This window comes from Semicossyphus pulcher, unplaced genomic scaffold (genome assembly GCF_022749685.1).
Source record: "Semicossyphus pulcher isolate SPU_LCO1_2020_fin unplaced genomic scaffold, fSemPul1.0.p SCAF_11, whole genome shotgun sequence".
NCBI lineage: Eukaryota > Metazoa > Chordata > Actinopteri > Labriformes > Labridae > Semicossyphus > Semicossyphus pulcher.
Genome location: NW_027211615.1, coordinates 13,022,400 through 13,047,285, shown reverse-complemented (window position 1 = coordinate 13,047,285; position 24,886 = coordinate 13,022,400). Strand labels below are relative to the sequence as shown.

At 41.6% G+C, this 24,886-nt stretch overlaps 1 protein-coding gene across 2 annotated transcripts in view; it reads right to left on the bottom strand.

Annotated features, from left to right (window-relative positions):
- The window catches only part of LOC138613429 (tyrosine-protein phosphatase non-receptor type 14-like), a 36,413-nt gene extending 25,806 nt beyond the window's left edge, over positions 1 to 10,607 (bottom strand). For both annotated transcript variants that reach the window (XM_069687100.1, XM_069687108.1), the window contains exons 1-2: positions 10,242 to 10,607; positions 15 to 424 (exon numbers count right to left, since the gene is read on the bottom strand). In XM_069687100.1, coding sequence (XP_069543201.1) covers positions 15 to 188 — 174 coding nt within the window. In that variant the 5' untranslated portion in view covers positions 189 to 424; positions 10,242 to 10,607. The remainder of the gene's footprint in view (positions 1 to 14; positions 425 to 10,241) is intronic.
- Between the last annotated feature and the right edge of the window lie 14,279 nt (positions 10,608 to 24,886).

Here is a 24,886-nt window from a genome sequence, read left to right as displayed (position 1 = left end):
AATAAAAGACTGACCTCCCGTAGCTCCAGCCGCTGGGCCACCGCCTCCAGACATTCCTGTCCCGTACTCTCCACTGACAAAGTGCATTCAATCACGTTGCTGTCCAGCAGGCGAATCCGTGTCACAAAGTAGTTCTTGCTCAGGACGTTGTAGCGCCGTGTGCGCCGCAGCTTCAGCCGGAAGGGCATGGCTGGCTGGAGGTCACGGCGGTGTCAAAGGTCAAAAGTCAGTTTGGGAGTGAGCAAGCGGAGAGAGAAGAGGGTGGGCGGGCTCTATGACCTGGCCGCTGCCCTCCTCACTCTCGCACGGCGCCGGCCACACCACCGGGTGGAAAGATGCACCCTGGCAAGGCGCTGGCCCATTCCCAAAGATGTCCGGAGAGGAGGAGGAGGAGGACGAGGAGGAGAGGGAGGAAGAACGGGTGCTGGGGGGAGAGATGAAAAAGACATGGGTTAGTTATCTGCACATAGTTCTGTGGGCAAACTTTTCCTTTCACATTTGAGCATGCAGGAATGCAAAAAACATGGTGCTGAAATCAGAAAACATTCTTCCTATCAAACCCTCCCACTCCATATTTCACTGTATTATCGTCCTGCCTGCCTCCCATAAACAAGCAGACACATAAAACAGACGAGGCTCGCAGAATCACCAGTGATAACAGCAGCAGCGATGCTACGGTGTGAGCAGAGGCAGGAATCACACGGTAGCAGACAGCTTTATCCTATAGTTATGGCAGCTGCACTCTGTGCAGCCCCATGAGGCCCAGCGTCGGGCAAAGCTGGGAGACAGAGGCAGAGATGTGAGGCTATGGATGAATGGACATCAAACAGTCAAGCGCAGACATCCATCTGAACCCGGCAGCTGGCTTTGAGGAGCTAATGGAGCTTCTAAGTCTCATATCTGCCTGTGTGGGAGGCCTTTCCTTTCCTTTTTATCTCCCCCTCTCTCCCTCTGCCAGACATTGTAGCGTACAGTGTCAGAGTGTGTAAGATCACACAGATGAGGCAGTGGCACATGTGCTTCGTAGGATGTCAGCTACTGCCACAAAACAGAGATTTTGTTGTCATTAAGAAACTTGTAAAACTGTTAATTAGTGCAAAATCAGCGCGCGCACACAACCACGCACACACACACACTCTGTGGTTTAAAGGTTGAGACAGGTCGTCGGGGAGCACTTTGAACACATCTTTGGTTAGTCATCAGTTCATAGCTTTCATGTTTGCGATGAGGAAAGAGCTTTGAAGCTTTACTATATATATATTTACACCTGTAGTAAATAGAAAAGCAAACCTTTAGGTTTAGAGGCACCTTTAACGTGGTTGATTTAGCCACCAAAAATCCTGGTGTTGTCAACAAGACTTAATTTAAATAGCTAAGAGCAGTGTCATTTTAAGGGTGGTGGCCACTTTGTAGCCTTGTTAGACAGGAACTAGACCACAAGACCAAAAAAAAGGCTCCACACCTCCTTCGCAGGGGGAAAACAACCTCTCCTCCGCACAAAAAACGCTGACAAAAATCCCAAAACTGGCAACCCACTACAAAAATATCAGGAAAGTGCAGAAAAACAGGAATGTATTAAAATTAAAAGCATGGGTATAAGAAGGTGAAAAAAAGACGTGAATAAAAGAATGAAAGGACCAAAACATGGCACAACAATGCTCCAGTGATCAGAAGAGGAGAAGGGGGGAGGAGTAGAGAGGGAGCAGGAGGAGGAGTAAAGATGGAGTGGATGTGTTGCTTCTTGTCCCGGGCTCTGGGCAATGTGCTGTTGATAGTCAGCTTGGACCTCAGCCCAGATTCCTCTCTTCCCTGACTGGAAAAACAGAGCACACCTGACACAAGCATGCACCGCAAGGAAGGCAAGTGTGTGTGTGTGCACGAGAGAGTGTGTGTGCACGAGAGAGTGTGTGACAAGGCCGAGTGAGCGCGAAAGAAAGGGGGAGAAAGAAGCTACAAAGTGCTGACTTAAGTACAGCCGTGTTGTTTGCTACGGATTGAATCACACTTGCTTCACGCTTGTTTTTTGTTAGAGCCGTGCCCCTTTTGGAGCCGGAACGCATTCCTAAGTCCTGAATCCATCTGAGACAGCTCACTGTAATGTGGCATCATCTAATTCGCGTGTTTTTTTAATATTAAGGCGTGTGTGCCAACACACTTCAAGAGGAAAAGCCACAACAAGTGAATAACTACGCTACAATGGGTGTGTAAATCAGCTTTGCTTTGGGATATTGTGACCGCAGCCCCTCTGTGACCCTCCCCTTTGGCTCTGGCTTAAGGGAAGTGACATCACAGGTTGACGGTAAAAGCTCCCTTAAATTCCTCTTGAAAGTTTCCCACACAGGCCTCCTGCAAAATCACTGTCAACATGTACACAGATAAGCACACAAAGACACAAATAAAGACCACATACTTTCACTGTGTAGTGTACAAACATAGACATGCATGAACAGGGCACACCACAAACACACAGAAATCACACACACGCCCACCAGGTTCCTCAGAGGTTAGCCAAAGGACCAGACAGCAGTTAGAGCAACTCTAAACCAGCAATCAGTGGCCTGGTTGGGAGTGTGTGGTTGAGTAAAGCCCAACACACAGACAGACAATAGCTCAGGACCGAACCAAACCCCTCAACACAAAAAAAAAAAAACGCTGCTTCAACGCCGCTGCAGCTCTCTCCCGACCAGTGTGTTTATTTCCAGCGTGCAAAAACAGCATATACGTTTATGAATTTGCACATTGTAATTTTGTGGCGGGGAAGAAAACGGGAGGGAAAACTGAGGGAAGAGGTTGTTTTTCTTTTTCAGGGAAGCAAGCTTTGGCTAAATATACACAAAACCATCCCCATCTTTTGTTGTGTTTTTTCTTTATCCCAATACACTACTGTGGTGATGGGTAAAAAAAAGGGAAAATTTAAGGAAAAAATGGTTTTCTGTTTGTGATTCAACCACATTAACATCAGAATTTCATTTTCTCGAGCACTGTTTTTGGATGCATTTGTTTTTAATCATCAATCAACATAAGGGCCTTGTTGTGTGTGCTGTGTGCTGGAGCCACCTTGTCCATTTATAAACAGTGAACAGAGAGCTAGTTAGAAAAAAAATGTCTGATCTCAAAGACCTACACACTTTTAAGTGAACACTACATTAATGAAATATTAAGTGTGCGCTTTTGTATGCAGTCAAACAGTGCTGTGCGCTCTGTCATCAAGAGACAACAGAAAAGGTGTAAACAATGGATTCAACTTTGTGTTAATCCATTTAAATATAGCAGCAATCATTAGCATTTCTAGCTAACTACCAACAAGTACAACACGTTTAGGCTTACAAAATTTACACTGTTGACTAAATTAACTTGTTGGGTTACATGTAACCTTTAAAAAAATAAATTGGTGCACCAATGTGCCCTTCTGACCAATGCGTGTGGATACTGGTCTTGGATGCTACTGTAACAAAGTTTAGGCTAACGCTAGCAGCTGCCCTGCTTGTTATTGGACTTAGGGACGTTTACAGTTCTGTAAACACAGCCAACGTTACACAAGATAGCAGTACTTTGCAAAACACACAGTACGGTCCTCTTCCTTATAAAAAAAAAATATACCTTGTCAAGTTACAAGTAAAAATACACTGAAAAAAATAACAACGTATGTAAGCTAAGGGGCTACACAGGGTTATGTTAGAACCAAAATAACACTTTGCTAAAACATTTAGCTTTAACCTCACTTTTGTTTTATGTATATACGGCCATCAAAGAAATATTAAGATGCTTTTTTCAGATTCTCGTTTTACAATAAGTCTGTTAAAATCATCAAAAAGTCAGCTATTGAGGTTATTTTTAACCGACTCATGGAGCTAACGTTAGCTTAATTTAGCTAGTTAACCACATTAGATCTACTAGCAACAATTGTCATTTCAAACAGTAAATTCATTATGTGTAGAAATGTGAAACCGGGTACACTTAACACAAATATATGACAAATGTATTTATATTTATTTAAATGTATTTATTTAAATAAACGTGAAAACTGTGTAATGTGCTATGTGGGAACGTAAAGCTTGACAGGTGTAGCAACAGAAATTAATGGCGGCAGGTTTAGCGAACAGCCTAATGCTAACAGCTGACAAAAGAAGGATATGAAAATGTGTTAAAAAACAACGTTGACACAGGTTTGCCCCACGGGGCGTGATGTTTTCTCTCTACCCACTCAGCTTACAGGGGCCATGAGAATTAAAACCAAACCAAAACAAGCTGTGACAAACACCACAGTCGGCCTGGCAGCATTACACAACAAAATCACAACCAGACTGCTGCATTAAGGTGCTCAAATGAAGGCCAGACACAACAGAAAATCATATTAAACACCTTAAATTGTACTTTAATGATATATATATATATATATATATATATATATATGCATATATTGCATTGACTAGTAGTAGAAATAACAGTTCCCGGGCATGTCCTGCTGGTCTGGGTGCTGCTGTGTGTGCTCCATCTCTCTCAGGGCAGCCCGACTGTCGCTTTGCTCCATTCACGTCCACACAATAGCGGGAACAAAACAGCACTTTGTCGCCTACTGCTAAGACCATTAGACGCAGGCCGCCAAGAACTGAGGACGCAAGTGTAGCGTGTGTAACTCAATCAATCTGATCTCTGTTGCTCGTCTCTGTCTGAAATACCAACACCACCACCCCCCTCCTCTTCCTCTTCCCCTCCTGTTACACATGAGCGCTGTAGCAAAACAAACGGGTTAAGTGCTTCACAGCTCGTAACTGCTCTTCCTCCAGCGTACTCTTTTTACAACCCTGTCTACGAGGCTAAACCAGGCCCGGATCACAGAGTAGGGGAGCAAACCAAGTGGTATTTAAAGGGTATGTTAGCTAATTTCTCACATTTAAGAAGCAGAGATGTGGAAGCTAGGACTTCTGCTACTCAAGGCAGAGCCAAAACATAAAATTACTATTACACAAACTTGTGTTCCCAAACAGACAGATTTGGTCCGAGTTTTCAAAATCGTCTTAGGACTTTGATCCTCTTTTGCCCCACTGGCTTACCGTGGAGCTGAGGCAGGCTCAGTAGTGAGATGTTTTGGGGAAACACGCCTCTGAAGTCTGCCCATATTCCCAGACGCACACAGCCGACGGACGGCAGCTGCAGTACTGACCCTGGATCAGACTTTATCCTCCAGCTGCACAAAGACACAACCTGATTGAACCTTTCTGCCAAGTCGTCTTTTGCTAAATGAATAAAAGCACATACAGTAATGCATGCACACTGCACAGCAAATGTTCTCCCAGCACGCCTGAGGGACAGCAGGACACACACACAATGAGGCTCTTTGTTATCTGACACTTTGTCCATGTGCGTTTCTGTCGAACCAATAGGATTGTGTGTGCATGTAAGTGTTTTTCATGCTTTAAAAAACACAGTAGACTTAGCTTTAACGATTCTTCACCCTAAAATAATGAACCTAACCATACACTCCACAATATAATGTATGTACTGTATGAACACACGCACACACACATACCGTCTGTCTCACACACAAACATCAGCAGCTGCAAACAGATGGTGGAGCCAGGCGGCCAGACAGTGTGTGTTTCTAACAAGCGCATCTGCTTCTTCACTTTCCAGCTCTCTCTCCCCCCTCCCCTCTCCCTCTCTCTCTCTTAAGCGCCATCTCTGAGACAAAGACACACACAAACACACTTTACACGCACACACATTCTCTCTACTATATGAGAGCATGGTGACGGTGACAAACACACAGAGCAGAGTGTTCGCACAGAGGTGACATCCAGATAGTGAAGGAGCCTTGTCTGTAGCTTGACACAGTTACACCCACTCAATCCTTCCCAGCCTATCCCTCTATCCATATCATACACAGGATGTGAATTTGGGCAACATCTAACTCCTGCATTAAAGTTAGTTCTCAAAAGATCCACCACCTGTCATCAACTTCCAGACGTAATTTAGCCTTAATATCTGATTCAAGGCTCATGCAGGCCCAAATGCTTCACAATCTCCTTGTACCATCCATTACAACAAGAGCCATCTGTCAACATTTGCAAATAACCCTCAAGGTCTGTTTTTTCCATGCTTCCAGATATTTTGAAGCAGCAGGTCATTTTTCAACATCTGCTGCTTTGCAGTTATAGATTGGGACAAGTTATGCAGAATGCAAGTCCAAGACAAATTTCCCGACGGGGAGAATAAAGTTTATTGTATTGTATCGTATCGTTTGTATCGTATTACTGTATCGTGTGTATTGTATCGTATGTTATTGTATCATGTGTATCGTTTGTATCGTATCATGTGTATCTTATGTTATTGTATCATGTGTATCGTATGTTTTTGGTATCGTGTGTATCGTATCGTGGGTTTTGTCCCGTTGGAATTGTATCATATCATTTGTATCGTATTGTTTTTATCGTATTGTATCATATCGTGTTGTATCATGTATTGTATCGTATCGTGTGTATTGTATCGTTTGTATTATATCATGTGTATTGTATTGTATCGTTTGTATCGTATCATTTCATTTGTATCGTATTGTATTTTATTGTATCATATCGTATCTTTTTGTATCGTAATGACTGTCGACGGATGTGGGAGACATTAGTGTAGATGGACGCCTGTCAACACAAACTAAGTTACTAAATCTCTCACGATTATGCTACTTCAGAACAAAGAATAGCTGTAGACTATAAATTTAAAGTATTAGCAAAGAACAAACTTAGCTTTTGCTCCATAAAATGTTCAGTTATGTGATTTTTCCTCTCCACACTAGTTATAGTGCCTCTAGATTTCATAAAAACTGCAGGAAAATAACAGAAATGTGTGTTCAGGAGCTGCAGCACTGAGCCAAAGTTAACAGTAACAGATGCCCAGAGTTTCAGGCTGGCATCAATTGTTGGTGATTCCCAGCACCTGACTGGGAAAATAAGATAAGTGAGGAAGAAGAGATGTGACTCTGCTCATTCTCAGGGCTCTTATCATGTTGGTACAGTTGGTCAGGAGGATGGGGGAGGCGGGGTGGGACCGAGGGGGGATGATGGAGGGAAGGGGTGAGTAAACATGGACAGTGAGGCTGATAGCGGCGGCTCTCTCAGCATCAACAAACACAAACGTGGGACCATCACTCGTTGTCCTACTGCGTCTTTTCCAGTCAAACCACGGTGCTGTTCACATTTTCCATGACCCCCCCTCCTCCATCTCCTCCTCCTCCTCCTCCTGGGAACCACATCACACTCACACACACAAACACAACTGCATACACACACATACTCAATCACCAAAAAGCCACTGAGTGTTTTCTCACAGCTAAAGCTTCAGGCGCAGGGAAGTAGAGTTTACAGGCCCATGAAAGCAGCACCACTTTGGGTTTGCTACTGCTTACATCCGCCTGCATCTAACACACATAATGACAGCAAGGAAGGAAAAGTCACACATTTTAAACTGGAGATCAAATGGAAAATTGCTCTGCTTGATGCTCAATTAGGAGGTCAAAAAAGTGGTCTAAATCGCACACACTTCCTCACTGAACACGCCGCTAAAGAAGGCACATGTTTCCAAACGTTTGTGCTGAGGGGTGACCTGTAATGAGGGGGGGCGGGGCCAACAGTGATTGACAACTCACCCTTCACACCTGGAAGGAGCTTAAGGTGGAGTGTGGGAGAGTTGTGCAGGTCACAGCACGCTCTCTCCGCTCTGTTGTTGTCTATCGGCTGCCACAGAGCACAACACTTACACAACTTGCACGTCCTCTGACAAAAGCATCTCTGCAGGTCTGAATACACTCGGGGGACACACATAAACCAAGCCTGCACAGTAAAAAAAATTATAATATAACTATGACTTTTTATTAACTGCGTTTCCTACGATACTAACTGCTTTTTGTTCATGAATAAAACCGCCACACTTAAAACTAAAATGACAATCAAAGTAAATAACTGTATTTAGGGCCGAAATAAATGACTTTTTCCATGAGCAATAATTCTGATGATCTGTTTACAACTGTTTGATTGATCATTCACAAATTTCTGACATTGTAGAAGATGAAGGAAAACTTAAAATTATATTTTAAGGTACTTTTTCTGCCCAACAAACCTAACAAAACCTAAAATGTTTTTTAATTTACATTGATGGCAGCAGAAAACTTAGAGAGCGCAACTCGTGCAGGATTTTTGAAGCTGATACCGATAAAGTACCGATACCGATAAAGGAAAATGTACAGACTTCTAATATGGCGGCCAAAAAAGTTAAATTTTTAGATGGTATGAAAAATATGTAGCTATGCAGTGGAACTCAGAAGGCAGGCTCAGAATATTTCACAGTATTATACATTGTCACTTAGTTCTTATGTTCTCTAAGGGACAAACTACATGATGACACGACTACTACTAAATCAATCCAAACATTTTTTTCTGCATTACATATTCTATAAAAATACATTCTGTATCGCCACATATATGAAAACATGTATGGGGTTACTGATATATCTTTGCTGGCCAAATATCGGCCTGATAGCGTCAGCCAATGATATCTGTCAGGCTCTAGCTTGAACCAAGAAATGCATGGCACTTTTAATGGATAAATGACAATAAAGATCAAACAAGTCAAAGTCAAGTCACCTAATCATTTAAACACTTAATAACTCCTAACACACAAAACCACATGTTTGAATCAAGATCATCCACATTTAAAATCAGAGGCGGAGGTCATGGGCCGTGTTTTTGCCCTCTCATTTTGCCACTACACCGCTGCTTTTCTGCAGAATAACAAAAGAACCACAGGCTGAGTTTGAAGGACTTCTTTACATTTCTTTGCCCTCCGTTTAAACTGCTACAGCAACAACAACAACTTCTCTTCCCTTCCTCTCCCCTTGTATTACCCAGCATGAGCACTCGACCAAAATTACAGGTGTGTGTGTTTTCCCCGCGTAGCAATTTAAATGGCCTTTAGGCTCAAATGACCACTGGCTACACAAACAATAGCCACTTTCCCTTTTACATGCAAGCTCGCATTATGCAGTAAACACCTATTATACTGGTACCATGCTGACCTTAAACCAAACATGCCTCTGGGATTTAACATGGAGCAACTACAAACTATGCTTTTGTTTTGAAATATTACAGAAGGATACGGAGGTGTGGAAGTAAATAGGAACATATTTTAGGTATTAAATCACTCTTCTGACCATGAGGTGGTGAAGGATGAAGAGTCGAACGCACTACTCTGACTTTTAGTCCTTTAAATCCTCCCCAGTGTTTAAAAGTGTGTGTACTCCCAGGCCACTTGCTCTGGCACCATATAATTTACACAGCATGCCTTTGGGCTTATAAAGACAGCCAGATGTGTGTGCATGTGTGTGTGTATGGCCTACGCCTCCTGCAGCTATGCTATATTTGCCTTTACAGAACTCTCCCCTTTTTTAACAGTAATGCAGGCAGTCCGATGTGCGAGTCCAGACACATCTTTTACATACTCTTACACAAACATGTATGCACAGTGTGGGAGACGGAGGGAGAAAAACAGCTCAACAACAAAGTGATCATGTCATCATTGCAGGTTAAAGACACACACCATGTTATCAAATGCATAACCAGCCTTCAGTCTCAGTCTGTATGACTTCATGCCACTAAAATCAGTCAACAGGCCTCGGGTATTGTAGGTTGTTTTAGTGCAAAAATGTCATTTCTGTGTGCAGTAACAGCAGGAACAAGTTTACTCATGTGCCGATTTCGTCCTTGAATGATGTCTAAAGTGGATCCTGAGGGGGGTCCTGCAGGGGGCTCCATAAAGCCCCTTTAGCTAAATGTGGAAATATAATTTCAGAATTACCTCATTGACTCTGGTTAATGTTGTAAGCTGCTCTGATTGGAGGTTTTCCAGATATTTACAAGTTATTTCGCTCTCCAATAAAGTCACAACTCAAGATGTTTGCTTCTTGTAAAGTGTAGATGAAGATTTGGAGGGTCTGTTTGCATTTTAATGTATGTTTATGTGGTGGAGGACTCGAGTGAGGGGGGGGGTTTACAATGAAAATATTTGGGATCCCCTGTCTGCCCTACGTGGCCGAGCCATTTGGCCTACATTTAAAAAGTTGGGAGTTGGATGACTTTACAAGAGTTTCCCCCTACTTTAAAAAACTTCACACGGGTTGGAAACAATAAATAGAACATTATTTAAAAAAAATCCCTGATGAAGGTTTTTTCCCCATTTTTTGCAAGACAACTCACCCTCGATCCTGCGCTACATGCCTTTTCTGCTCCCGCTGGAGAAACTCCTCTTTACTCGACGGCGTTAAACCTCACAGCAAAAAGGTAATCCTCGTTTAGTTTTTTTCTCTTTAACAACTTTAAATTCCCCTTTGGAAAACAAAAATCTCGAGAGACTGTTGATTCATATGAGCGCAACTTTCAGACAAAAAGTCGCGAGCTCAGTCGTGGCTGTGGCTGCTTTAGCTGCCGACTTTTTTTTGTCAGTTTTCGGAGTTCTTCCACGCAGCATAAAAAGCATAAATATTAGTCACAAAAGTTCCCAAACTTGGCCGTGAATAACAACGACGTGGTCTTCTTTTCTCGCAGGGACTCTAGGTATGTTTATAGTAGTGGTCCCTCTGGTCCAATGGAGGCGTTCAGGACAGGGGGAGAGAGGAGCAAATGCTGCATTCACAAGCTGTAGAAAAGATTGGAATCACGAGGGTTGCGTTTGGACGTCCCAACAAGGAGGAAAGCCTTGGTTCCGGACCCTCAAAAAGGGACACATGACAAATCCAAGAGGTCACAAGATGATTGGAAAGGTATGAAGGCAAAACAAAAATGTAACTTGCTCCAAATTATGTGAGCTAATTTTTTAACTTTTGCTTCTTGCAATTACGAGATTATTTTACCTCCAGAATTTATTAGAGTAAAACAAGGGTATGCAAATAGTGAGTAAGTGATGCAAAAAGACATGGTTCTGTATTAAGAGGTCACATGCCTTGAATTCTAGCTTAATTTAGTAATACAACTTGTCATTTTTGTACTTCAGTTTGTTTCGAGTCCTTGTGCTAAGCTAAGTGGAATTTAAGTCATCATTTTAGCATACACATATGAGAGTCAAAGTTATTGATCAAAGAAAGCAGTTAAATTAAGGAAGTAATCTTGTTGATTTTCCAGAGTAAACTTTAAAAATGCAAAACGTCCTCACAACAGTAGAGTTGTCAGAGTTCGCAGCCACGGAGGAGGCCATGAAGGCAGCACTGGGTCCAGATGCCGTCCCCTCTGCTCTGACATCAGACCGGAGGAATCTGAGGAATTCCGGCTCCTGGGAGAAGTCCTGCTCGTTTAATGGTTTTCCAGGGGCCACAGAGGTGACTAAACGCCGAACAAAGGAGGTCCCCTCACTTATTTATGTCCCCCCCTTTCTGCCTTTTGGCCCGGGATGAGTTACAGCCTCAGTGGGGCAATTTATTTGCATAAACTACATCTTTACAACATGTAGGCATTAGGCTATGTATAGGTAGAATTAGACATTATTTCACACAATATATCGTAGGCCTATATTTAATAAATGATTAAGAAAAGGTACAGACTACTTAGAGTGAATTGTGAGTAAATAAAATTCAGTAATACAATTTGTTCAGAAATACTTTGTTTCAATTTTTCCTTGTTTTTTGCAATTGACAGTCATAATTTGTTATGTTCAGTTCAACAAATATCTTAACCTTTAAAAAACAAAGCTGCCCTGAGCCACTTGTGTTTGACTGTAGACGTTACCTTAATATTGTCCTGTGTCCCTTTTGGTGGCTTTTTCCCAGCAGTATCATCATTATAATATACAAATTCAGCCTTATTTATGATTAATAAAAAAAACCTACATGGTCATGTACTGTGCATATACATGTGTTACCTTATTTGAAGCACTCATGCTGCAACCTTTAACCACCTTAAACAAGTCAAATCTAATTTCATCTAATAAGCCGCTGCTGCTTTAATACACTGCCTCCCTCTCTGTTCTGCTGCCATGAGCCTTTGTGACCAGGGTCCACAGTGATCTCATTATACCTCTCAGACTTAGAAATACCTCAGAAATAATACTTCTCTGTAATCCACTGGGATAACATAAGAACTTTTAATGGCACCACAAGAGAGTAAATGAGGATGTGTGAGGGGTTCAGTAAAGTTTTTATTGCTGTGATTGGACTGGATCCTGTAAAAAATTAAACATTCATCAACAACATATTTTTTCATTTTTATTGTGAAGCTGTTTGAGGATAAGTGTAAAGAAGAAAAAAATCCACTCCCAGCAGAATAGGACCTCCTTATTTGTAGCTAAATTGCAGCCTCTTGTGGCAAACGTGCAACTTACGGCAACACAAGAAGAGCAGCTTGCTGAACATCCTGCAGTAATTACACTTTTTCACAACTGTTAAAACACTAAACACCATTATCTGAACCAAAGGCTCAGTGGCCTAAACCCATTTGTCGAATCAACCACTCTTTAGGCAAAACCTTAAACAAGTTAAGGTAGTTAGACACAATTAGCCAGTTCAGAGTTCATTGAATGTTGATACCAACAAGGGATGGAATCAGTCTGAGAGGCAGAGGAGGTAGAGTATGTATCAGAGGTGGTGGACGAGGATGAGCTGGATCAAGAACTGTCATTTCAGATGAAATTGGAGCAGCTATCATAGATCGTGTTCTTGTTCATGGGATGACAATGAGGGAAGCAGCACAAAGACATGATGCTGAGGATGAATGTTTCCCTCATTGACTGTTGATTTTTTTTATTTTTAAGATTCTTTTTTTGGCTTTTGCCTTTATTTATAGGACAGCTGAAGATGGACAGGAAATGGGAGTAGAGAGTGGTGGATAACATGCACCAAATGATCGGCAGACCGGGAGTCGAGCCTGTGATCAGTGCGATGAGGACTGCAGCCTCTGTACATGGGGCGCCCGCTCTACCAACTGAGCCAAACTAGTGCCCCACTGTTTTTTTTTACAAAATGCATTTACTATATTGGCCTACAATAAACTCTTTTATCTGTAACATCATGCCCTGGACCCTGTGTTCTCATTTTTTGATGTAGTGTCTAATAAATGTTGGTATATTTGGAATTTTGTGTTTAAAGTTCTGAGAAAATGGGTGACGGTTTCAAGAAATGTGTCGTAGCAATTTTGAAAAACTGTATAATATTTATAGACAATAAATAACAGTGTATCTTGCAACCTTTATATGACAATTATCAGTACTACATGCATTTTGCTTACAGACTGACAGATTAAAGAAGCTGTCGCTTTATAAAAAGGAAAATGCCAGCTGAAACCATGAAAGACACAATATTTGATAATGAAACTTACATATCCACTGTAGTGTCATGTTTCTGGTCTTTTCCCTGCTTGTTCGACCCGCATCAAAGGAGAGAAGGAGAGTTTTTTTTATTTTATGCCTTTATTGAGAGAGAGACAGAGGACAGTGGATAGTGTTGTAAACGGGAATAGAGAATAGGGGACGACATACGGCCTTTGTACTTGTGACGCCAACTTCATTAACATTAATTTTCTGCCTTTCTCCAAAAACTCTTCTGCCTCTGTTTGTGTTCAAATCTGAAAATTAAAGTTGAAAATAAAAGTTGGACATCATCTCTATGAGTCCTGTGAATAACGTAACGTAAAAGCGAAGTACAGAAGTGTGAGAGAATCTCAAAGTTTGCTTTTAAAAATACTAGGTCGTGTCTGATCTGGCAGCTGAGCCTGAGATCAAACAGAAACAAAATGTTTCTTATTTTCTTTTCCGGGTATTTTGGTAAAAAGCTTGAGGACTGAACTTTTTTGAGAAACCTCATGGGAGACGTTGTGGGAGTATAAAACATTGCGATTGTTGTTCTAAGTCAGTGATTCAGTGCAGCTTAAGACTCCTAGTAGGACAAAAGCAGCTCTTCCTTTCGAATATGTCTACATTTCTAGTTGGCATATAAAGAAACTTGTAGTAAAAAGACAATAGTTATTACAGAAATTGTAACTTGAATCCTACAATGGATGACTGAAATAGATGATTGGAGAAGCAGCAGGAAGAGCATCGAAGCAACAGAAGACATACTGTACACTGCATAAACAGCTGTAAATCTTATTTAGGTCACTAACATGGGAGACCTTTTAAAAGTCATCTTACATAGGTCAAAGGGTAAAGGTCAGGGCTCTTTTTTATTTTAAGAAACAATATCTGAAAACCTATAAATCAAAGGATGATAAGGGCGACAGGTCATCTGGAAAAAGGGTTTAAAAATATGGTATAATAGATCAAAAGTAAATTGTGACACTGTTCCCATTACCCCTATTATACAACAGACACAGTTCACCACACTGACTGCTTTTATGTTCATCATAAACCTAAGTTTGAAGTGGAACATTTTGTGATCACTCTGTTCACAGGGAGTAAAGGAGGTTGTTGTTTGTTCAAAAGGAACTTTCATTTTTCTCTTTGGCCGCTGCCTTTGACATCAGTTAACATGGAAGCTTAAAGCACTAACAACATAGGCCCCGGGTTCTACTGTGTGTAGATTGTTTGAACATAAATACATTTGATTAACTTGCCGTTTCGATGGATTAGCTTTGATTTGTTTAGAATTCACACAGCACTATAACTTGGATACGTTGTGCATTATTGCGGGGGGGGTATTATGCTAATTTCAAGCTTCATATTTCACTCTGTGTAGCTTAGTCAAGTCAAGTCTGTCAGGCCTGGACTAAAATGAGGACTCAGATGCAGAGGATATCACGTACAAGCACACTTTATTGATTTCAGATCCTCTTTGAAGAGTGACAAATAATTGGGCTATGAACAACTCACTAAAATAACTAAGTGCTGGCAAGATAACTCGCGGAAGATAAACTTCCTAATAAGGAAAATCTCCAATAAAGGGAGAGACAAAAAAAAAACACACTAGAAACAGGGAAGATCCTAAAACATAAATCGCTCCCGAAGGAGGAAAACCAAAACTACTGATCAACGGGATAAAAGAAAAGGCTCACCTAAACAGGAGGCTCTACAACTATCTAATCAACGGGACAAAAGAAAAGGCTCACCTAAACAGGAGGCTCTACAACTATCTAATACTTATTAAACACAAAATCGCTCCAAAAGGGAGGAAAGAAAACAGTTTACAAAATAACACAAAACCGACGCTAAACTAGAAAACTTTAACAAACAAAAAATTACTCTCAAAGGAGGAAACAGAAAACAACTTACGTGGCGTAGCAAAAAACTCTTGGCAAAATCGACTATGACTGTGGATAAGGGCTTGGGTGCACGGACAAGGACGAAACACTTCGGCAAAAGACAAAGGGGAGACGCAGACTATAAGCACATGAGGGAAATGGGGAACAGGTGGAAACAATCAGGGATCAGGGGAGACAATCAGACCGGTGACACATGAGGAAGGGCAAGTGACCTGAAACGAGAGGAGAGTTAGGTTTCAAAATAAAACAGGAAGTTACGAGACAAAAATCCAAGACAAGACAAACCTCACCGCGGTGTGACAAAGTCATCCATCCATCCATCCATTATCTGTAGTTTGAATCGGCTACCTTCTAGCTGTGAGGCAACAGAGCTCAAGTCAATTTTATTTATATAGCACATTTAAAAACAACCAGAGTTGACCAAAGTGCTGTACAAGTTTAAAATAAACGGCACACCAAAACAACAAAAAACAACAATAAATGACAACAGAAAAAATAATAAGCAATCAACACTCAGAGCAACCAAAGGCCATAGAAAACATGCACGTTTTGAGTTTTATCTTAAAAGAGTCAATGGAGGGAGAACATTTGATGGAAAATGGTAGGCTACTCCAAAGCTTTGGAGCTGCCACTGCAAAGGCACGGTCTCCCTTACCCACTAGCCCTGACCTTAGCACAGTTAAAAACAGTTGCTCTGAGGATCTGAGGGGCCTAGTGGAAGAGTAGGGGCAAAGGAGTTCTGAGATATACGGGGGTGCCAGCCCATGTGTGGCCTTAAAAACAATTAGAAGAACTTTAAAATCAATCCTGTATTTAACAGGCAGCCAGTGCAGGGATGCTAGTGTCGGTTTAATGCCATCTCTTTTTCTTAAACCCGTTAGAAGTCTCGCTGCAGAATTCTGCACCAGCTGCAGGCGAGACAAAGAGGACTGGCCGACACTCAGGTACAGTGAGTTGCAGTAATCTAGTCTTGTGGAGATTAATGCAGTGATGATGGTTTTCATGTTGTTGAGAGAGAGGATGGATTTAAGTTTGGCAATGTTTCTTAGCTGAAAAATAGCAACCTTTCATCACGGAGTTGATCTGTTTGTCAAATTATAGTTCCGAATCAAAGATGACCTCGAGATTCCTGGCCTGGGTATGGAGGTTTGATGACAATGGCCCTAGGTGGCTGGCTATACTTCATGTGGTGCTGGGGGGACCAAAAACAATCACTTCTGTCTTGTTGTCATTAAGCTGACGACAGTTTTCTGCCATCCAGCATTTCACATCCTGGATGCAATAAAGAATGGATGTGATGGAGCTGGAATCCCCCGGATTCAATGGAACGTATATTTGCGTGTCATCGGCGTAACAGTGAAAGGAGACATTGTGCTTGCGGAAGATGGAGCCTAAAGGAAGTATAAACAGCGCAAATAAAATGGGGCCCTAAGATGAACCTTAAGGTCAACCACACGTTATATGGGCAGTAGAAGAGGAGAGGCTGCCCATCTTAACAGAGAAAGTCCTGTCAGTTAAATAGGAGGCAAGCCACTTGAGGGCAGAGCCTTGGATTCCAACCTGGTCTTTAAGAATAAAATACAATGATCCACTGTGTCAAAGGCGGCGCTGAGGTCTAAAAGTATTAAAATGGCACATTCAGTGCTGCGCCTGAAATCAGATTGGAATGTCTCTGATGTTGTTGTTGTTGCCTAGATGAGACAGAAGCTGAGTGTAGACAATTTTCTCCAGCACTTTGGACAGGAATGGGAGCTTGGAGACGGGACAGAAATTGTTCATTTGTCAAGGTTAGGCTTTTTAATAAAATGTTGGACTGTTGCATGTTTAAAACAGGACGGGACAGTTCCAAAATATCCAATAATAAGGGAAATTGTGGGACCTACAGTGTCCAACACTTCTTTTAGAAGATGTGTAGGAACAGTGTCCCGGGGGCAGGTGGTGGACTTTGTGTGAGAGATTGTGTCATAAATGTTGGAGCGAGACACAGGCTGAAAGTCATTAAGGATGGCAGAGCAGGCAGACACCAGAGAGGGATCATAAGTGCACTGTGAAATATTAGATCGTATGTGATCAATTGTTGTGGAGAAAAAGTTTAAAAAGTCCTCACAAATGGCTGTGGTTGGCATGGGACAGGTGGCAGCGACAGGGTGGAGAACTGAATTCATCGTATGAAACTGAGCTTTCGGATTATGGGAATTTCTGGAGATGATGGTGGCAAAATAATTTGCTCTTGCGGCTTTAAGAGATTGCTGATAATACTCCAGACAGCCTTTTAGTATCTCAGAAGACACCTGAAGCCTATCCTTTTTCCATTTGCATTCTGCCTTACGACATAGTTGCCTAAGAGCACGGGCGTCACTATTCAGTAAGGGCTCGGTTTCCTGACTTTCAGGGGGGCTACAGAGTCCAAGATGTCTTCACAAATTGAATTAAACTTTGAGACCAATTTGTCTGTGTCCAGCTGAAGGGGTTGTGCCTCAATAGTGTCGAACAGAGAGGAGGTTCTGTAGGCATCTGAGAAATTACTTGCAGTAGATGAGTTTATGGAGCGGGAGTAGCAAAGAGGTAATTGTGGACGGTGTGAAACAAGGTGGAGAACCTGATACACTGATGGTCTGAGACATTCAAGTCTTCTACAGCGAGAGAAACAATGGACAGACCAAGCGTAAAAACTGAGTCCAAGGTATGGCCACGGTTGTGAGTTGGACTGGTTACATGCCGAGTAAAGTTAAAAGAGTCCATGGTTCCAAGAAACTGAGCGGCGCTGGTGTTGGACTGAGTGTCCACATGAAAGTTAAAATCCCCAGAGACTAACATTTTGTCACAGTTTAAAACAAGTGTTGATAAAAACTCCGCTCAGAAAATTGGCATTCTTTTTGGGCAGGCGATACACAGTAACTCATAGGAAGGGATTTGTACCTCCTGTTTTAAACATAAACACCTCAAAACAGGTGTTCACATTAGTCCCGATGGGAGTGCACGGGTGGCATTTTTTGAAAATGACTGCAATACCTCCTCCACGTCCACAAAGCCTGGGTGAACTAAAGAAGTCATAATTGGGGGGACATATTTCTAAGGGCTGGCTATATTCACCAGGCATAATTTTACACTGGTGCTCTGTGCAGGCCCTCATACAGCCTCTGCTCTCAGTCAGCTCTGTCCCTTTAAGAAACCCCGCCCCTACAAGCCCACTCTCTTCTAATTGGCCAGCTTTTCGAAGAATACTGTCGAAAAAACTGTGTGAAACCTGGCGTTCACAGCAGCCTGCAGACTGAGCTTAGAAGACAAGACAGGACAAGAAAAGATAAAACTGTATTAATCCCCAGGGACATTACAGTGCCAGATATAAGTGAAAATATAAAATATAAGTGAAAATATAAAATATAAGTGAGAATAAAAAATATAAAGTGTATGCATTAATGCAAAAGAGACGGTGCCTAAAAGCAACAATATTACAATAGTCATCTATAAAAGTAGACAGGAAGTAAGGTGGCAGTTACATTGACAGTAGTATTGACAGTTATCACATAGTAAAAGCTTATCTTGAGTTATTAAGAACATATTAGATTGTTCCGGATACTGCACATGGTACGAATTAATAAACTGAAGTATTGCACATGTTTATGCATTCTATAAATGTCAACATGAATACCAATATAAATATGGCCAGATATAGAAAAGTATCATTGCACATGGTATAGACATAATATAGCCTGAACACTGTGTCCCCTTGATGTAGCCAAGTATAGTTACAGATGTAAATAAGGGTTATAATTAGCTGTTGCACGATCAAGGAATATCCTCCTTAGGCCAAAAAAACAGACCACATGCTTATGTGGAAAATAACCATGTTATAGTCTGTGAAGGTTCTCAGTCATCCAGGTCATCATGGTAATTCTTAATCCAAAAGGCAGCTCAAGTTCTTGAAGACGTTTCACCTGTCATTCGCAAGGCTTCAAGAACTTCTACCAAGTCCAGCTGCCTTTTAGATTAAGCTTAGAAGCAAGTCACTCCGACACACAGTGGAAAAAGAGGAGCTGGGGTGCAAAGCAGCCTGCAGAGGAAGCCGCAGGGGTAGGCAGGCCGGGGCAGTTTGAATAAGGCACCTTGTATGAGAGTAGCCAATGCGTAGTCAGCTGAGCCGTCAGCTGATGCGGCCTGCTTGAGACCGTTAAGTATCTGCTGATCTTGGTGGCTGTTGTTATCAGCTGATTGGGTTGGAATTGTGGGTTCTGACCTGACGTTGTGGTCGGGCCGGAACTAAGTTGAAGCTCAATTTTTTAAATAACTTAATCTTTTACAAGAAAATGTCCTTCACAGTTAAAAATGTAATATGATAATGGCATTTCTTTTTCATTTTCTCACATTTGATAAATATCTGACCAGGACATTGTGGTTGTTGGTGTTCAAGACGAATCATTTCTGTTGATAAATATCTAAAACTAAAGAACCTTGAGTGAGTTCTGCTCCAAAAGTATATGAAAAGTGTTGAAAATGAGAAGAAGCACAGGTTAAAGATGTGTTGTGAAAGGTTAAAAATGAATGTCATGAATAAAACACAACAACCCTATGCAGAACAAAATCCTCCCTTTTTACCTCAAAAACATGTTTACAAAAGAAAATACAGAACATGTGCTCTATTGGCCCCATATGTGATGCATCACAAGAAAGGACAGATGTACTTTTTACTGCCACTCTGCCTCACACATGTTCCTGAGGTGAGAGCAGCCTCAAACTGCAAAACATTTTGTGAGCAATTAACATCAAACTGAACATGTTTGGACCATAAGGCTTTATGTCTACTGATTAGCTACACAAATCAGGAAATCCCAGCTGTCATTGGGCGAGAGGCGGGGTACACCCTGCACTAATCACCAAGTGTGTAAGGTGCTTTTCGCCAGCAGGAACTTGGAATTAGGAACCTTTTGAGGAGCTCTGCACGTTTCGATGGCAGGAACCAGGGTCTAAATTCAGTTTAATTTTTTTACCTCCTGAAAAGTCCATGCTGGCCCTGTGATTGGCGACCAGTCCAAGGTGTACCTCGCCCTTCACCCAATGACAGCTGGGATTGGCTCCAGCCCCCTGAACAGGATAAGCGGTATAGATAATGGATGGATGGATGGAAAGTCCCCGCTGGACGGGTAGTACTTTCCATAGATCCACAAACTGTCAGGGCGGGGCCTGCAGTGCTGATCGTTTCTGATTGATCAAGTACTTGCAGCGTTTTATTTCACCGGCCATGTTTAAAAGACTGCAGCTGCAAGCTCACTGTTATCATCGATTCAGTGAATGCATTTGCAATGCTATAAAGCATGATCAAACACAGCACAAGTTGAATCTTCTCAACGCTAACAGGCTAATTGTAGTGTCACACAAATGATGATACCGGCCCAGTCGTCGCGTTTTATGGGGTCATCTTTGTTGTATGGCCTTCATCTTCTTCTTACCGCCACCTACTGGACTGGCGGTGTAGTGCAGTTACTTTTGTTGCTTCTCCATATGTCATTGGCCTGATTTACATAATCTTCCCCAGGACTTTAGGCCGCTGAAGAAACACAGACTTTTAGTTCCTAGAACTAAATTATCTGTCTTTGTTTGGCTCTTGCATCCACACTAAGCCTTCCCCATCAATACATACTCGCCTTTTCTTAAATTCTCCTCCTAAAAACACCTGTGAAATTATGTACGGCCCGAGAATATAGAGCTTTTCAAACAATCTGACATTTTATAACCTCTTATTTGAATCTCAGCATCCTTCCCCTTCCGTGTAGAGTCAAGGCAACACTTAGTAAATGGGACATTCCTCCTCACTCTCGCAATATTTTGAAGTGACATCAGCCCCTTCATGACGCATACTTACATAACCTGACACTGAGCTTGTAATGGATCGGTCTGCATAAAGAGAGAAGCTGTAAATACATCACATAAGTCTGTAATTGGTTTGCAAAAGGTTACAGATACAGTATGTCTATTCATTTAAAGCTTAGCTGGCCTATTATGGGACTAACAGCCTAAATATTCGCCTACTCTGCAGATTTGGTGGGAAATAATTGGACTCTATATGTGACTGAGCTGTGCTGCACAGGGGAATGAAGAGAGCATCAACAGTAGAGGAGGCCTGGCTGGGTAATGAGCAACAGTGAAAAAGGTGGTAGTGTGAATCATAAATAACAAACACAGAAATAACTGCACAATGGAACCAAATGGGAAAAATGAGGCCGCACCGGAAACAAAAACTAGATCTTTCAAAAGTTTTGCTCTCATCCCACGTACAGATTGACCAAAAAATAAAATAGCAATGACGCAGTAATTGTCCTCATAGATCACATGTGGGACTCTTGGGGTATTTTTATATGTCTGTATGTTTGTATCTGAGCTGTTGTTTTGAGAATAGGTGCTAACAATGAGTTCAGTTGCTAAGTTGAAAGGTACTACATGCACTTTAAATAGCTCTTCATGTCTTTTATCCCTGTTTATTGCTACTGTGTGAAAGGATTCTAAACTAAAGTAAACATTTTCTTTCTATGATAGTCTGTGGCATCATTTCACTGTAAAGGGCTCAGGACAGTGGCCTCTCTCAGTGCTAAGGTTAGCTTAGCAATGGAGTCCACTAAGGTCAACAAATCACCAACTCCCAACACGACAGAGTCCAAACAAAAAGCACAAAAATGTTTAGCCCGGTAAAGCCTCTCAAACCAAATAAAGCCCCAAAGTTTCATCTGCCCAAAAACAGGAAGCAAATGTCATCAAAAAAGACAAGGTCCACAAAAACAGAGTCAAGGTTATTTGACCAACTGGCGCAGAAAGAGGGAAAGCTTTAATACACTGGGGGAGGTCAGAGAAATCATACACAGGTGAAACTAATTAGGGCTGGATACACAATCACATAATCTCTATTTACAGATTCTACATAGAAATGTAAAATCTGTTGGCAAAGACGTGGATTTCCAGGAAAGCATGTGTTCTGTTTGAACTGCGCTTGTCGTTCGAGTAATATTGACCAATCACGTATCAGCAGGTGCGGCATATGTAAGAAAAACAGTCCATGAGGAGTGCAAAAGCAGGTGGAACGTAATCCACCGTAATGACATCCCGGCTCCCATCAGCGTCATCTGACGACGATTTAGCTTCTTATTTATCTCCATCATAGACTGTATAAAAAGATGGACGACATGACAGCTCCCTAAAAGTGAAGCCAAAACATTTCGGGTGCCCCCTGCTGACTGGCTGCAGTATAGGTCATAAAGCCCGCCTCCTCCATGTTAACAGATGGGACATGGGTCAAACTATAAAATCTAAATACATGCTCAATTAATGTTTCTCAAACATGGTTTCTGTCATTATAGTTAGTTCTTATCATGCTGATTTACGTCCAAGTGTTCATTTTTCTGACAAGTTTATTTTTATTTAGTTATTTGATGCTGTCAAAATGATGATTGACAGCTCTGTTGACAAATTAGGCTCCTGCAGCCGATCAGGTGAGCAGAGCGGAGGACGATCTGTGAGTAGAAACGTAACTAAAACAATCGCTGCAGTCATTGAAGTTTACATACCTGTGAACGTTAACCTCAGACCAACACAAGAAGCTGTTCTGCTGTTAAACACGCTGGCATGCGGGATCCTCGCTGTTTTTCAGTAAGTTAAGTGTGTGTTTGGGTTAGCGGAAGTGGCTACCGCCGCTTCACTCGCCGATCTCTACTGCGCAGTCTCTGGCTCCATATGACGTCGCCATCGCAAGATGGCAGCGCCTATCACACAGGGGCTATTTGGCATCAATTTCGTACAATGGGAGCAGATGGAGACCGTTCTCCATCTATATATACAGTCATTGATCTCTATAAACAGAAATATGCATGCTAACAGCTAACAATCTGTTCTAGATCTAAAATTTTACTTGAGAGGAATTCCCTTGATGCTGTGTCACGAAAGCAGATTTCCCGACTTCCTCGAATGCATCAGACCGATCTGACCTCCGTTCAACAAACAAGCATTTTAAAAGTTTTCTTCTCCTCTTGAAGACAGACCGGATATAGCTTGAATTTTTACTTCTTACAAATCTGCATCATGATGTTGAAATTTCGGCAAAAGTAAGACCTGTTAATAACAAGTAAATCACTAGAAAACATTTTCTCTTTCTGCAACAATGCAGCACGTGGAAGGTGACGGGAAGTCGATTATCACTTACCGCCTGGCACGGGATCCGAGATTGACAATCACATGAAAAGACAAAGACAGGAAGTGACACTACATATGAGATAGAAGGGTGAGTGAAAACAGAAAATGATCAGTTTTTTATTTAGAGGTAACATTTTGATGTTTTTAATGGGTGTGAAAACATTTTAATGTCAAATGCTGTCTTGATGTTATTCTCCTTGTTAGAGCATTTGCTTTCATAGCCTTTAAAACGTCTGCAGCTTGACGCGATGACAATACTTATTTACATGGCAGTTGGTTAAATGGCAAAGGCTTTATTAGGCAGTGATTCACACCCTGCACAGCTTTGTCTGGGGGCTGCATCATTTTTATTATTATCAAGTGGCGGAAGGAAGCAATATAAACAGGGGGATGAATTACACATCTCCAAATCTTTATTTATCCATCGACGAGGAGGCTTAGCAAGCGTTCTCTCTTGATTTTAGAAGATCAGGACAAACGCCTCCTGTCGAGCGAGGCCATGTGGAGGTTAAGTTGGTTAAGAGAGGCTTTGGTGCAAGTCACTGAGGGAGTTAATCCCACTTCTAATGTCCAGGTCCGGTCTTAAATCTTATTTATCCTTATCCTTTTACTCGACTTGAATCTTGGACCATCATTACCCAAAAGTAATAAAATTAGTACTCACATGGTCTTAAAGACACAGGTCTGCTTCTCTCACTGCTGAGACTGAAGCCTCTTATTCTGAGGTAACAAAAGGCCAAAGATCAAACCAGGTCAAGGCAGCAAAACGTGCATATTAGAGTAATTCATTTAATCATTTAATTACCTGGGCTTTCAAATACAGAAGACAGTAATCGTTGATATATAAAATTCCAGCTTGTGGATGGGGCTAGATTAACGTCTTGATGTCTTCCACTGTGATAGATGTGGTCTTTAAGCTCGCCATATTGTTTGCGATCTACACATTTCCGGTGTTTGTTTTTGCCTACTTCTTTAAAATAAAAAATATATATTTATATTTCCAGAGGTAATATTTAGGGGTTAAAATATGATATTAAAAAGGTAAACATAAGGTCTAAATCTACGAAAACATTTCATGTTAGTCATGCAAACAGAACAAAATGAAACGCCAGAGAAAATGTAGTTTTATATTCTGTTACATGCTAAACAATAAGACATCACAAAGGTTGAATAAACCTCCTGTAGAAACAATGTGAGGGTAGTATAAGGGATCACAAACCGAGGGAGTTTCCTGCAGGAAACAAGAAGGATTCGAGTTAATGAAAGCCATTCTGTTTATTTTTTATTATGTTTCCAGGAAGAGAGAGGGACATTAAAAACCGTGTGATGGGTCACTGGAGGTTTATTTGTAGACATTCATGATCAACGTGAGGTCAACGGAAGACAAAGCAGGAGCAGGAAGTAACCTTTTTCTGAAAGATAAATCCCCCTTTGTGGGTAATTTTCGCTGCAGTGTTTCTCAAAGGAGAACTTTAATTTGTGATACA